The sequence below is a fragment of the Ambystoma mexicanum genome, chromosome 9, assembly GCF_040938575.1.
Source record: "Ambystoma mexicanum isolate Mex_15411 chromosome 9, UKY_AmexF1_1, whole genome shotgun sequence".
Lineage (NCBI taxonomy): Eukaryota > Metazoa > Chordata > Amphibia > Caudata > Ambystomatidae > Ambystoma > Ambystoma mexicanum.
In genome coordinates, this window is record NC_090931.1 from 586,248,527 (window position 1) to 586,264,070 (window position 15,544).

Consider the following 15,544-nt stretch of genomic DNA (forward strand, 5'->3'; position numbering starts at 1 on the left):
TGGACAATTAATTAACACTGAAGGAAGTCATGTGTACCCATCGTTACATATTGTACGCAAGTCCAGATAATTCTGCGTTTCAAAATCGACGACCAGATGCAGTGCAACATATATACAAGTAAATAATGTGCACAATCAAACATTGGAAACCAACAGTTCTATACAATGAAATGTGTAAATTTACATAAGAATTGGGTGCAAAATCTAAGGCACGATTGTAAGGACTGGATCAGCCTATTAATATATTAATATTACACCATAAATAGTTGCATAACCACCAACATCATTTTCAAATGAAGAATGCATGTGTTTCATGTGAAAAGGGGAGAGTCAACTTAGGTTTCGGATTGAAATGGCACCCATTTCGAGGGCCCAGACTTCTTACATCTATGTAAGTGAACCACATCACTAATTTGCCATCAATTAAGTTTGGAGTACGCCGAAGGGTGGCAGAAGTCAATCATGGCATTGTAGAGAGAAAATGAAATTGCACGAAGCAGGACAACAAGGAATAGAAAGTATTGGTTCCAAATGCGAAAAAGTACAATGTCTGTAGTTTGGGATGTCCCAGAAGGAGAGCAGAAGACCAACGTGAAAAGTGATGTTCATTCATTTGGCTGTCGCCACCACAGGGTTGGGGGCGAGGGGGGCTTGCAGTAAATGCAGGCACTGTTCACAGTATTCTAACGTAGCTAGGGCACCATTAAAATAAAGCCACCACTCAAGTGTTGTTGGCATTAGCAAAAAGCTCAACATGTTCTTGCCATCAGACAGTGGCCATGCGCTAATTGATGAGAACAGTCGCGAGGTTGAGAAATCGACAGAAAAAAAAATCAACCCCTGAGGAACTCGTCACTGACTAAAATATCCTTTAACAACAACGTGACCAGGACACTGCCACTATCCTTTGATAGTGTGGTTTCAGTAGGTGCGTTTAGGTTGTTTGGTCGTTTTTTCATATTGCAAGGCTTGTAAATCGTGGTTATGGCCCATTCTTCACATTGCTTTCTGTAGGTGTTGTGCTTTGTGGATCTGATGCGTGACTGCTGCGGGTAAATACACAGAAGAAAAGATCTGGGTGATACGGCGACAGTGAAACTTATATGCATGCCTATAGAAGAATGGGAGAAAGCAACAATATCTATGCCATGTTTGCTTGCTGTTTAGGAATGGAGGGAAGAGTTAGAAAGCTACATCAGAGGAAAACAGACATTTTAGGATTAGCCTGTTGGAACGTGGTGAGATACCAATGTTTATAAATCAAGCATTGAAAAGGCCAGCAGATTTGGATTTTGTAAAGGCAGACATGGTTTATGTTACTTCGTTTTTGCTCTGCGCCGAATCACCAGTATAGCAGTTTCAAAATGCCAAATCCTTCTCCGAGGTGTATTGTGCCACTGACCGGGGTCAACGGACCATAGTATGATGGGAAGAATAGCATGAGCAAGGGTGAAATAAGAGGTTGGGAAAAGTTGGAAAGAAGTTTGCAGACACAGAGAGGGTCTTAAGCAGAGATAAATGCTTGTATTAGTATGGGAGCATTTATATGGACTATCTTGTGGAGAGAGGCAGCACAGAAAAGTATATATTGAGCTAATATACACAGTGGGATTTCATGCAGTTCTGGCGTATTATAGAGATAGTGTTGGGTGCGTGAGCGACTTCAGAGCGTGCTAAGGGATACCTGGTTGAAACGTAGGCTTAAAATACCTACCGTGACTATATATGCTGATGCAGGTAAATTCCCGGATAACAGTTCTGGGGCTGCCAAGCCAACTCACAAGGTGGCCTAATCCAAGAGTAGGACATGTGAGATGTGAAGGCTGATGGTAATAAAAGGCATAAATAAAGTATAAATAAAGGCATGAATAAAGTATGTTATGTCTGGCACTAGATGGAAAATAAGCAAGGTTTGTGCTCTGTATAGTGCTTAATGCTGCGGTAAGGTCACCTCACAGCAGAGAGAAGCAGGGATGGAAATCGTTCAGGCTGCAATCCAGCAATGTAAGTACCAGTGTGCTCAAAGAGCAGCACTGAAGAGCCACTCAGCCCTGAACAGCTATGAGTGGCCAATTCTATAGTAGGGATAAGTCAGTGACCCTGAAGACATGTCCAAGTAAAGGTGCCTTTCAGTAGGCAAATCCCTGCTGAAGATACAGCTCTGAGACTGCTGCCCCAGCAGTCATTGTAAAATTCTAGGAGACCTTAGGGGATTCCTGGGTTTTTGTGAAAACGGGTCCCTCTTTGGTTGGTGAGATCCTCTGGGAATACTCTGCATATAAACCACCCCTTTCTAACTCCTTCCCAGAACTGCACGTGTTTAGATAGGTTAACAGGTGGCAGTAGGGAGATACCCAGATGGCTTTGGGAAACCTACACTTTCTACACTATTAAAGCTCAAAGTCTTCAGGCCCAGAATAGTAATGGGCTTCAAACTAAAATTAATTTGCTCCAAAACCAGACCCAAAGTCAAGATAATCTGGGTGTTTTACAAACTTGGAACTCCATTAAGAGCAATTTTCTGGCAAAATTACAATTTTCAACACATCATCATCGAACCTAAACATTAACATGTTATTACTAGCCTTTACTTTTTAAATACAAACAATTAGGCATATTAAGTACTTTAATTCTGGTTCTCTATTGCTTAGAAGTCAAGTGACAGAATGCATGTTATTTTAAGAATGTTTGTATTAGACATAGAGCTGCTTGATAGTTGTAACTAACCCACTATCAGACAGATGCCTTGGAGCAGAAATGACCGTTTCCTTCATGGGGCAATAGGTTAGATGGATACTCCAGAGCATTTGTTACTGGTCATCAAACTATGCCATAAAAAGGGCCACGCTCACATTCGGTTTCCAAACCAATATTTATTTCTGCATACAAGCAGCTGGCACAACCTATATTTACCAAACCTTTTAAGATGAACTCTTGCTTCTTTTACATTGTGTGATTCGTTTAAGATCAGTTTGGTTATTTGAGGTGATTTGGGTTATGTGATGTAATTTAATATGAAATCAACGTGTTTACAAAGATAGCTATTTAGTAACTTAAAGCTCCCTTTTGTGACTAATGCTCTTGAAATAGTTCTTTTTTTAAAAAAAATGTTTATTTACAAATTAACATGTTACAAAACGATACAAATCATCCCATGAAACAGACAAATAATAATAAACAAATCATTTAACAATACAATTATATACATTGCGAGATATAGTAAATCATAATCCCCCACTAAATCTGCCACATCCCCTAAACACCCCCCTCCCCACCACCTCCACCAACACACTCAGTTACTTCACCAAGTTTAGTACAATAATAGAAATGTTCCCCAGATGTTCTCAAACAAACCCATCATCCCCTCTCTCCTGTACAATGCTCTCTCCATTTCTATCAATGTGTGCATTTCAGGTAACCATGTCTCAGTATTCAAAGTCAAAGTAGATTTCCAATTGCGCAAAATTATCTTCTTACCAGTCATAGCCCCTCTGAACAACCACTTCTTCTGACTTTGAGTAAGATCATCCAATAGTTAATCGCTCCCCAATATCACCATTTTGAAGTTCAGAGTAGGCAACTCCTCAATCACCCCATCACACACCTGACCAATCTCACTCCAAAATAATCTCACCAACCTGCAATCCCACAGCATGTGTTCCAACGTACCCAACTCATGTACACATCTCCAACAATCTGAACTCCCCAGCATCCCTCTCTTCCACATTTTTTTCTCTGGTGTCCAATAAATTTGATTAAGAACCTTAATTTGCCTTGACCTCTCTGTAAATCCTAAAGAGCACAATTTAACATTCATACTCATTTGTTGCCACAAGTCCTCTGAGATATCCGAACCAATTCTTCTACTCCTCTCTTCTCTCAGTGAGTCATTACCTTTGTAATTTGACACAATCATATTATATACCCGGCTGGCCAGTCCTCCTTCCCCTCCTATTGCGTTCCTAGTAAACAGGTAAACATTAGGTACGCGATTTCTGGAAAATATAGTGAACTCTCAGATGCCCAGGCCAAAATGAATATTGTTTGGGAGGGTGGGGGTATTTATTTTCATGGATCGGCACAGTATTGGTCCCTGTTGATAAGAATGGAGAGGGCAGGAAGAAGGCCTGTAGAATGGAAATGTTATAAATCAGTGAGCTTCGCGTCTTCTGTGCATCATGACTAAGGCTGCCCCCAAGGCAGAATCTACATCTTTCCCGTACACCACAGGAAGTGGGAACACCTTCTCTACTTCCTGCCTTAGCACCTCATTCTTGGAAAGCGCACTCCCACTACCCATAATCCTCATGATCCCTGCCTCCTTTAGGACTTCATAAGGCAGCATGGAATGGAGGTTTTGGACAATCCCACGACACAGAGATCTGGTCACATGGCCCAGTGAAAGTTCAGACAAACAGATGTTTGACACAGAAGCCAAAAGGTCAGGCATATGCCTTTCCCCAAAAATGGTTGGTTTCACGGTAAGTTTAGCATCGTTACAGGCTAAGGCGGCGTTGATTATTCGTGCATAGACAGTGGTGTCTGTAACTTCATGGCCTGAAAACAAACAAGAGAAAAAGAGGGCATTGTCAAATGTTAAAGGGCTGAACTAAACACATTCATACATTTTATTACACTAATTTAAATGTTCGGCCTGATACAATCCCAGGTTAAAACCTAAATGCAAAGGTTACATTTACTTTAAGCTGTACTTGGTCAGCAGACATTCAATTGCATGAGGGACTAACACATCAAAAAAGGGGAATGGTGGATATGTACCCAAAAGGCACCGTTCACAGAGGTAAACAAGAAATACAAGTGGATCTCATTCAGGGGTGCCACATTTTAAATATACTGGGGTACCATAAGGTGATGTCATCGGAAGTGACATCAAGGGGAGTGACATCACAGATAGCGCAGGAGATCCACTGCCTACGCATTGCTGTTTTGCAATGACTCTGCTCTCCACCAAAACTAAAAAGTTATTACTAGGTTTTAAATGAAGGATAACCCCTATCACTGCTCTGGGCAACCTTGCAGACTGAAGCAAGGACCTGAGTTGGTTTGCCCGCACACTGGTTAAAGGACATGGACTTGCTTGCAACTGGCTGGTCCACTTCTCTAATGGAGGACGCTGATTAAAAAACAATAATGTGGAAGTCTGGCCTGAGCAATGATAGTGGGTATGATGAAATCTACAATCAATATTACACAGATATCGTGCTGACAATCAGACCAATATTAAGTAAGACATGTTACAATTGAGGCTGAAATGACATTTGTATACAATATAATTCAAGGAATTTGGATATTTTTCATTTATTAGGGCACTGAGATATTTGCTCATCATCGCCAAATAATATTGTCAAAAATGCTTCATCAAACGTGCAGGGCGTGACTACCTAGGTCACGCATTGTATGTCACATGCATTACGTGTGATGTCATGGGATGTTATATAAACATTAACCAACATGGCGTCCACATGACGCCATGGCCGAACACGGCTTGTTTATATAATTTAAGGTAAGAGAAACGAATTATGCACATTTAATCAGGCACAGAGATACTTACCACCACGGACTATAGAATAATCATGCTTCTACATTTGCCACTTACAGCCACACAGCAATGTTTTTCACCCTCACCCTTTTGACAACTGTAACTAGAACAGTTCTAATGCACGCCATTTACATAATATGAACCAATCTACAAACATAGCGTGCATATAAAGAAGACATAACAAGTTGATATAGACTAACAAGACACCTGGAAAAGTCTAACCGATTTCAATGTGATTAACTCCATTAATAAACTCCAGAATGAGGTCAACATATACAACTGTCGAAATCACTAGGTGATATTTGTAGGGTAATTCATAGAATTATGCGCACAAGTGGCGCAAGCGGCTGGCGCACAGTGTGCGCGTGCGACTTTCTGTGGCAGTCGTGTGCGCTAAAATCCATTTCCGCGCACAGCGTATTCATGGATTTTAGCTACCAAAACCAGCTGTGGCGGACAGTGGCGTGGCAACCCTGCAGCAGCGCCAGTTACGCCCCCAAGAACGCCCCTCGCGCAAGGAAAAGCCATCAAAATCCCCAATCCAGCACAAAGGGCTGCGCTAACCCTGTACCAGTATACAGGGACGCACACAGCACACAGCAAGCCGGGAACGTGTATTTCGGGGGTGCGCAGGAAGTTTCACATGCAATTGGCCCTTTGCGAGTGGGCTACGTGTATAACTGGGGTGCGCGGGAAAATACACACACGATAGGCCCTGTGCAAGTGGGGTGAGTGTATTCCTGGGGTGCGTGGGAGGTTTCACACGCGATAAGAGCGGGGTACGTGTAAATCGGCGGTGCACGGGAAGTTTCACACACGATTGGCCCTGTGCAAGTGGGCTACGTGTATAACTGGGTTGCGGGGGAAGTTACACACGCGATAGGCCCTGTGTGAGTGGGGTACGTGTATAACTGGGCTGCGCGGGAAGTTACACACGCGATTGGCCCTGTGCGAGTGGGGTACAAGTATTCCTGGGGTGCGCGGGAAGTTTAACATGCAATTAGCCCTGTGCGAGTGTGGTACGTGTATTCCTGGGGTGCACGGGAAGTCTCACACGCAATTGGAGCGGGATACGTGTAAAACGGGGGTGCGCGGGAAGTTTCACACGTGATTGGCACGGTGGGAAGGGCCAAGTGTATAACTGGGGTGCGCAGGATGTAACACACGCGATAGGCCCTGTGCGAGTGGGGTACGTGTATAACTGGGGTGCGCGGGAAGTTACACACGCGATTGGCCCTGTGCGAGTGGGGTACGTGTATTCCTGGGGTGCGCGGGAGGTTTCACACGCGATCGGAGTGGGGTACGTGTAAATCAGGGGTGCGCGGGAAGTTCCACACGCGATTTTGTTGTCAGAGCGGGGTACGTGAATTTCGGGGGTGCGCAGGGAGTCCTACCCGTGAATTGGCAGTATGAGTCCTCCCAGGTGTTCCCTCTACACCCTCCACGGCCCATGCAGGCAGCCCACACCACAGGGGACTACCCTGGACCCCTGGTCATGTCCCGCAGGCAGCCCATCCACCATGGGCATGCCCCCCAGCCAAGCTACATGTCACCTTGCACTACTGATCACCAACTCATGTCCCCCAGCACCCTCACCCCTCAGCAGTCAGGGGCACCTGCCAGCAGGCCCCCACTCATGTCCACCAGCACCCCCACCCCCCAGCAGTCAGGGGCACCTGCCAGCAGGCCCCCACTCATGTCCCCCAGCACCCCCACCCCTCAGCAGTCAGGGGCACCTGCCAGCAGGCCCCCACTCATGTCCCCCTACCCCCACGTCATGACGATCCTCAATCATGGGCCTAATGGCCAGCCACATCACACCACATGCCACCCCAGCCCAAAGACCCGACCAAGTATTGCATCCACCCACATAGAAATGCCCATTACATGATACAACCTGAATGGCAAGTATGTAAATGAACACATGTCCGTGTCACACACACAATGGGTGCAAGTGAATGTGAAATCCCACATCATGACATGCATGAAATCAATGAGAGAATACCACACCGAAGTATGAAACAAAAATGTATTGAATCCAAAATGAATATAATGAAAAGAAAACACACAATAATGTGAAGAAGAAATAAAACGCAGCATGTCCAGAAAATAATGAAAAATATGAAATCAGAATCCAAAGAAATCCAAATGAAAATGTGTCCAAAGTCTCATTCCAACAAAGCAAATCTAAGGGAAAAAAATAAGTGAAATCCATTGCTCCATGGTGAAATGAAAAGAAAAAAAAGAAAATCCACTGTTCAACTATATACAAATCACCAATCCAGGGTCCATGAGCCCAACAAATGCAATGAAACCTACAAAAAACACTACCTAATAAAGAACTGTATACAAAAATGTGGTGCATTGTCCAATCGCCCCAAAATAAACAAAAACAAAAAGGAAACCTAACACTATCTAACTATTTACAATGGCAGCGGGCTAGTCCGACGGCTCACTTATTGATGTCCCGGGCCAGGGCATCATCGAACTCCCGCTCAATGTCCTGGAGGCAGTCCTCTTCCATGGCCCCGATGGTTCGCAGGGACGACGACATGTTCACCTCCAACTCCCTGCGAATTGCCTCGAGGCACTCAGCCTGCCTCAGGGCCCTCCGCATGGGGTTCTCCGCCCTGACCATTGTGAGCCATGCCTCTTCCACCCGCTGCCGCTCCGCATCTATGGCATGGCCCAACCGCTGCCACACGGAAGACACTTGAAATCCGGGGTCCTCCTGCCCTATGGCCGATGCCTGCCCCTCCGATGTTGAAGGCCCTGAGCCATCATTGCTCCCACCATGTTGCTGCTGCTGTGCCTGTGCCTGAGCCCTAGCTTTTGCTGCATGCACGTCCTCCTCCGGCTGGGGTACAGTTGTGGTGGCCACCCCTGCTGGACTTCGACTCCTAACTGTGGCAGGGATGTGTCCTCCACCAGCCTGGCCGCTGGGTCAGGGGCAGCTCCACAGGGTACCCAGGTGACACATGGGTGGGAAGATGGCATGGAGGACGACTGGCGCGTAGGGGGTTCAAGTGAGGAGGGGGTCGCAAGAAGGTCCAGCACACAGAGGAATCCAGCACCAGTGACCCGTCCCAGTAGGTCAACATGGTCAAAGAGGCATGCGAGACGACATGCAGTCTCTCCACGAAAAGACTGCAGGTCACCTTGCATGCCCCGTTGACGCAACGCTATCCCACTCTGGATAGGCTCAACACGGTCTCGGATAGCCACGTCTGCAGGGAGAGGAAGGCCAGTTGTTGTGCGCTCATCCCCTCCCTGAAAACAGGTCTGGACGTAGGCATCCCTGCTGGTGCCAGATGATGCAGTGACAGGATCAGGATTACACACAGGCACCTCCGCGGCGGCCTGTGCTGCCTCCTGTCCCTGCCCCTGCACTGCACCACTAGCACCAGTGGAATCCCCACCTCCAAACCCTGTGTGTGTCCCTTCCGCGGCCTCCTCCTCCACCAAACCCCCCACCAACTTGGATGACTCTGTGCCATCTTCCTCCGTTGGACCCTGCGGGGTCTCAGCTGCCCCTTTTGCTGCCGAGGAGTCCACCTCCGACCTCTGCCTCTTGGACCTACCCTCGGCAGCTGCGGCCTGGGACACAGCACCAGACTCCTCACTCCCCGACGAGATGACAATCTGGGAGGGGAGCCGGGCCTTGCGTCTCCGGCTGGTGGTGTGATCCATGCCGCTGTGCTCCACAGCAACCTCTCCGCTCTCTTCATCAGTTGACGCTGCAGACAGCGAGAGATAAAACACAGACATCAGGGCACTGTACAATGGACTGATACACACATGACAGTTGCACATGAGTGGCAGTGTCAAACTTCAGACATGGCATCACACTCCACGACACACATGTAATTTCAACTCACACACATGAGCATTCCCACAGCAATATTGCACCAGGCAGCAACATCCATACACATACAACAGCATGAACAGCCGAAGGTGAGCCTGACATCACATGAAACACAGGGGGTGCACTAGACACGCACACACGCCACCACACTTACATGCATGTCTACATCTCCTCCAACTGTCGCAGTGATGCGATCGCCATACATGTCACATCTGGCATTCAGCCTTCTACATATCAGTGTCACGTGCATCCATGTTGCATCACAGTTGCACACTTGTCAAATACACACACATGCACATGTACACAGTGCCGATACATGCAGCAGGAACCACCATCCATGTGTGACACCACAACCATGCCAACGTACATGCACAGAAATTCAAACATATGTGCTACCACACCTGCATTTGCACAGCATGCTTACCAACACATACACCATCGATGTGTCTCACACCTAAGAGGACTCACATGTGGCAGCCTCACACCCTTGTTTATACACATCCCTATATGGCCCTACGAAAACACATGTGCAACCTGCACACTACTGGCACACCACCACATGCACAGCATCCAATCAGTATGCATGTACACTTACCGCTACACTCCAGACGGGTCTGCCTCTCAAGGATCTGGACATGGAGCGCTGGGCATATGTGTTCCAGGACCCTCATCTGGTGGTCGGACAGGTGGCCCCGGCGCCCCCTGGCATCCGCTACCTTCAAAAGGCGCCGGGCCTTGTTGAGGGTCCTGGACCTGAAGTCCTCCCAGTGCTTCTTGACATGGTGTAAGTCGCGGACTGCCACCCCCTCCGCGTTGATGGCAGTCACGATGTCCATCCAGATCCTGGTCCGTCCTTCATTGTCGGCGAACGAACTTCCAAAGAGGGCATCATACTGCCCCAGGACTTGCTCTACCAGGACACCAACTTCCCTGGCACTGAAGCTGGTGGCCCTCTGCCTCTCTGGCTGGGGGTTGCCAGTGGTGCCAGATGGTGTTGTGCCCGACATGGCAACCCCAGAGGCAGGAGTGGGTGGGCAACTGGGTCCTGAGGCTGGGTTATGGAGCGATGGTATCCCAGTTGGGAGTCTTCGGTTCCAGCAGGGGTGGTCACAGCAACTGCACCCCTGGCTGACGTGCAGGCAGCAAATAGCAGGGCACGTGAGCAGCAGGCATTCAGGCAGCAGCAGATGGCAGGTGGGAGCGTGCTCGGGGCTCTGGGGGGCAGTAATTCGGCCTACTGGGCAGGAGCGTGGTCTTCCGTGTGTTGTTGCGTGGCCAGCTTGATACGGAGTGATTTGGCACATGAAAATCTTGCACGTCAGCATGTAATTCGAGGAAAGGCCCTTCGCGCATAAGCGCGTCAGCACACGTACACGGTTTCATTGGACCAAAGGCCCTTAGCGCGTAAGCGCTTCTGTGACGTGACTCGCACGGGCGTTTCCCTCGTGACGTGGCAGCGCACGTGGAAATACTGCACATCCGTGTGTGGATGCGTGTAATCCGAGGAAAGGGCCTACGTGCATAAGTGACGTGACGTGCGTGGACGTTTCCATCAACACGGGTGCATGTTCATCGTACACGTCCAAAAACTGCACGTCTGAGTGTCAGCTCGTGTAATTGGAGGAAAGGGCCTTAGCGTGTACACGCGTAAGTGACGCTGTGCGTGTGGGCCGCTTTAAAAGGTACATGTAGGACCCCATTCCCTTGTACGTGCTTTTCGTGGAGAGCGAGTGAGTGAATTCTGTACTTCTTGTTGGTTCACACGCGATTACTTCACAGCGTTTCAAGTTCGTACTCCCTGTTACCTCTGACAGCGTTCTTTATTCTTTTTGAGCCTGTTTCCTCAAACAGCGTTCACTTCTTCTTTTGTCCTGTCTCCTCAGACAGCGTACAATTCTTCTTTTGGCGGGGGTGTTGCCAACGCGCACACGCGCGTCTTTTTCACGTTCTTTTTCCAGGGAGACGGTGAGTCGTGCACGTATTTACCAACTGTACTTTCCCCGTGTGTTGCATACCCCTTCAGAGGTCATTGTAGGCTGCGTGTATTACACGTACCCTTATTTTTGTGTTTCTGGGTGCCACAGCATAGTGCGGGTTCATTTTTTCACGTACGTGGTCTACGAAGGGTTGCGTGCACGTTATTTTTGATTTTGGGCTGCCTGTGCGTTGTGTGACCCGTCATCTTCCCCCAGGGGTCACAGACAGCCTTGTTAGAGCACTAGCGTACGAATTCCATCTAGTACCCTACCTTTCACCCCCAATTGCCCAGGACAATAGTTTACTGCTACTCCCATACGCACAACAACATCAGTGCCATGGTTGGGAGGCGACCAAGCGGTAAGGGAGGCAAAGGTGGCCGACCTTCAAAAGGTGGGCGTGGTGGGCGCGATAGGGGGACGTGGCCGGGATTTGCAGGGTGACCCTAGACCCCCATGTGTGGAGGACCAATCAGGGACACCCATGCCCCCCCCATGGTTGAGGCAAACGTGGCTGACACCATCCCAGCTCGGCCCTTTTTGGACCAGCCCATTGTGGCACCTGACCTGGCACAGGATGACTCCCAGGCTGACTTCCAGGTCAGCAAGTCTAGGCCACGTGTGGCGGTGCAAGTTGGTGTCACCAAGCCACGTGGATCTGGGGCAGCTATGTCATCTGCTGCCCCAAGTAGGCAGGGTGGGGAGGCTGCAGGGGCAGCTGCAGCTCCATCCACCACAGCTCTGAGTCTCCCAGCCAGGACAGTGTCGGTCCAGCTCCATCAAACTGGCGTTCCCCCCTTCCAACATCACACTTCTGCCAATGCCTTTAGCAAGGCCTATGGTCATTGTGCATTCACACACTCCTACTACCCAGTTCACCGGTGCTTCTGCGTATGCCACTCAGGCTCCGCTCCACCTTTGAAAAAGAGGAAGAAGGGTGCTCTGGCACAACAGGCTGAGACCCCAGACACAGCTACACACTCCGGCACGTCAAGGAAGCCTAGCTTTAATGACCCAGAACTTGATGCACTTGTGACCTATATGTCGGCACATAGCCACGAAATGTTGGTGACTGCAGGGTGCAAGACCACACCTGGTCAACGTAGGGCACACTGGCAGACCATTGCAGACCGCATAAGTGCCCTTGGATTTGTGAGGCGCACAACTGATTGCTACAAGCGGTGGAATGACCTGAAACGCAGAGCAAAGAACAAGCTGGCCTCAAATCATGCCGCTACTCTGGTGACTGGCGGTGGGTCTCCACAAGAGGACAACAAACTCACTGAACATGAGTATGTTGCTGGGACCTTCGTCACAGAGGAACAGATCCAAGGTGTGGGAGAACTACCTGATTACGAGGCATTGTCCGGTGAGTGCCCATGCGTGTGTGTTTAATCCATGTGTATGTTGTTTGGGTGACGGGTTCTGATTGAGTGCCAGGTGAGGGTGTGTACTCCTGAGTGTTATGGGTCACCCATTTGCTTCCTCCCATACATTCACGTGCCTTGGATTTGGGTATGACTGTATCCCTTCTGCCCACAGTTGCCAATTACGCCCAGATTAGTGCACTTTACCTTGAACTGTCATCTTGCAACTACATTGGTCAGATTTTGTAAGTGTTCATTCAGGCTGATTGTTTTCACTCTCCCATTTTTAGTACACATTATTCTGCCCTATTGCAACATATGTGATATGCTTCGGTCATTGTTTACAGCCCACACTGGACCACTACTTTTACCTGGTTATGTTAATGATTACACTATTCAGGCCGATGGAGTATTGGGCTGCAGACATTTTTTATTACGGCCTGTTTGCATGTGGAAGATGAAAGGTGTTTCCTGTAATGTTAAAGTGACCAATCATTGATCAGCCCACAATGACTGTGTTATTGGACACTGGATGTGTTTCAGTGTGTGGCACATGCATATTTTGCAACACTATTCGGCATCAATCTTCGCATCATGTCGATGTGACATGGATGTGTGACAGTACTCATTCACTGACATATTGCTGTAGTTTTGTAATTTACCGTGGCTATGCTACGTGACATCTGTGTGGTGGCATGTGTCATGTATGTGTATTGGACATGCCACTCACAGCCTGATGTGTGATGCCAGTGCTACCCAACATGCTGCAAATGTTTTGCATATCCATCTTGCTCTCCCCAGTGTCTGCCTTTTTGACTCCACTTCCAACTCTTTGACAGTGCATGCATGGCAGGTTTATAGTCATGTGGGACATGTGTAATTCATGTACTGGATCTCTGGCTTGTCACGGCCTATGTGTGTGCTATGGTGCTCATGCCTGTTTCCATTTGTTGTCTTTCATGTTTTTGCAGGTGATGAAGCACTTGGTGCTGTTGAGGTTGAGGAGATGGTGCAGACCCAGGAGGAATCTCAGGCACAACTGGCACCAGTGGGGGACGTGGTGTGGTGGTGGGTGAAAACCCAATGTTACTGCAGAACATACTGTCCAGGGGTGCCTCTGGGTGCAGCCGGATGATGAGACTTATGTGCAGTCGCAGGTAAGGGTTTCTGGCAGGGATTCTGTTCTGTCCAACCCACCTGGACCAGGGATAGAACCCTCTATGGGGATGTCAGTGTTGGTAGGTCTGCCTTTGGCGGTTACGGATGCAGGGTCACAGTCCACAGCATCTGATCCTGTTCCTGGGCCAGCAGATCAGAGGGGGGATGCAGTCCTGCAGCCAGCACAGCAAGGTGCAGATCGCCTTGCCCCAAACAGGTGTGGTCCCCGTCGACGCGGTGGCCGTGCGCCACCAGGCAATACTGTATGGGAAAACTCCATGTACGGTATGGCAACCCAACATGCAGCATCAGTAGAAATGATGGCTCGGGCAATGGAGAGGGTGGCCACTTCCATTATCCTCCCTGAAAGGCAGATGGAGCAACAACAGCAGGCAACAGACTCCATTTGCCAATCACACAGGGAAGACATGTTGGCGTCCAACAGGGACCGACGGGCGGCACTGGAGACTCTGTGCAAATCCATATCAATAGAGTCCCAGGGCCACAGGGAAGCCCTGAGAGTAGAACTCCATAACCTCAGGCACAGTCTGCTTGAACTTGAGGCTTCCTGAAATGTTAGGGCAGAACAGCAGCTGGAGCAGCTCACACGTTCGCTCTCAGCTGAGCTGCATACAACACGTGTGGAGATCCGGGCATCACGCGAGGCCATGCGTGCAGAAATGCAGGCAACCCGTGATGTGCTGCATGAGGATCTCCACACTTTAATCCTCCAGAATCAGACCTTCCAGACCTGCATGCTTGCTGCCATGGAGGACCATACCAGGGCTTTGCGTGGGCTGCCTCCCATAGTGCCACCACCTCCTGATGCAGCAGCAGAGGATGAGGAGAGAGACAGCAGTTCTCCCACAATGGCATAGCTGTGCAGGCCATGAGCCCAAGGAGATATTTTTTTCGCAACATCCACGCAGGTGGGTGTTGGTGTGCACCCTGTCCTCGAACCTCCTGGATGGCCTCCCCAACCCCCTGCCCCCACATGGCCATTTTTGATTTTATTATTTATTTTACAGTGTGTTGCCTTTTGTGGCTCCCATGGGCATCCACTGTATTCCGGCTGGGCACATGCAGGCTTGTCCTGAGTTTGGGTTAGATGCTTGGGTTCGTGAGACACACACCCCTCCTGCTTCCCATTTCCATGGGCTTGCAAAGGGTGTGACCAAGTGACAGTGAATTACACAGTGACGTTGGGCTCCCATGAGCTGTGTGGGCAGTCTGTAGTCAATACTTTGTAGACATCCCTAGTGGATATTGTTGTTGCATTGTGCACTGCATGGTGTATTGATATGTGCTTGTGCATCCATGTCTTCCTCCTAATCTGCAGGTTCCTTCCTCATGTCTTCACAAGGCCGTCTACTTTGCAGATGCAGTTCATGTTTTATGCAGTACACTGAGACATTTGCGTGGCAGCAACACTCTACAGTTGTAAGGGGTCGATGTGCTGGCATATTCAGGTTGGAAGACTACCACTACTTGAACTTAGTACTGTCGTGTTTTTGCATTTTTCCATTGTGTGTTGCAGCATTGTGTTGGTGGTAAGTATTTGGTAATGTGTGCTGTTAGTTATACATTACTGGGAGCATATTGTGTGTGGGCAGTTTCC

General features: G+C 48.7%; 1 protein-coding gene across 2 annotated transcripts in view; it reads right to left on the minus strand.

The window, feature by feature from the left end:
• Positions 1-2,902: 2,902 nt before the first annotated feature.
• Positions 2,903-15,544, minus strand: part of SHPK (sedoheptulokinase) — a 353,593-nt gene continuing 340,951 nt past the window's right edge. Inside the window, exon 7 of one of the 2 annotated variants that reach the window (XM_069615195.1) lies at positions 2,903-4,557. In XM_069615195.1, the coding sequence (XP_069471296.1) occupies positions 4,151-4,557 (407 nt within the window). In that variant the 3' untranslated portion in view covers positions 2,903-4,150. The remainder of the gene's footprint in view (positions 4,558-15,544) is intronic. The other variant, XM_069615196.1, reaches the window with a different exon arrangement.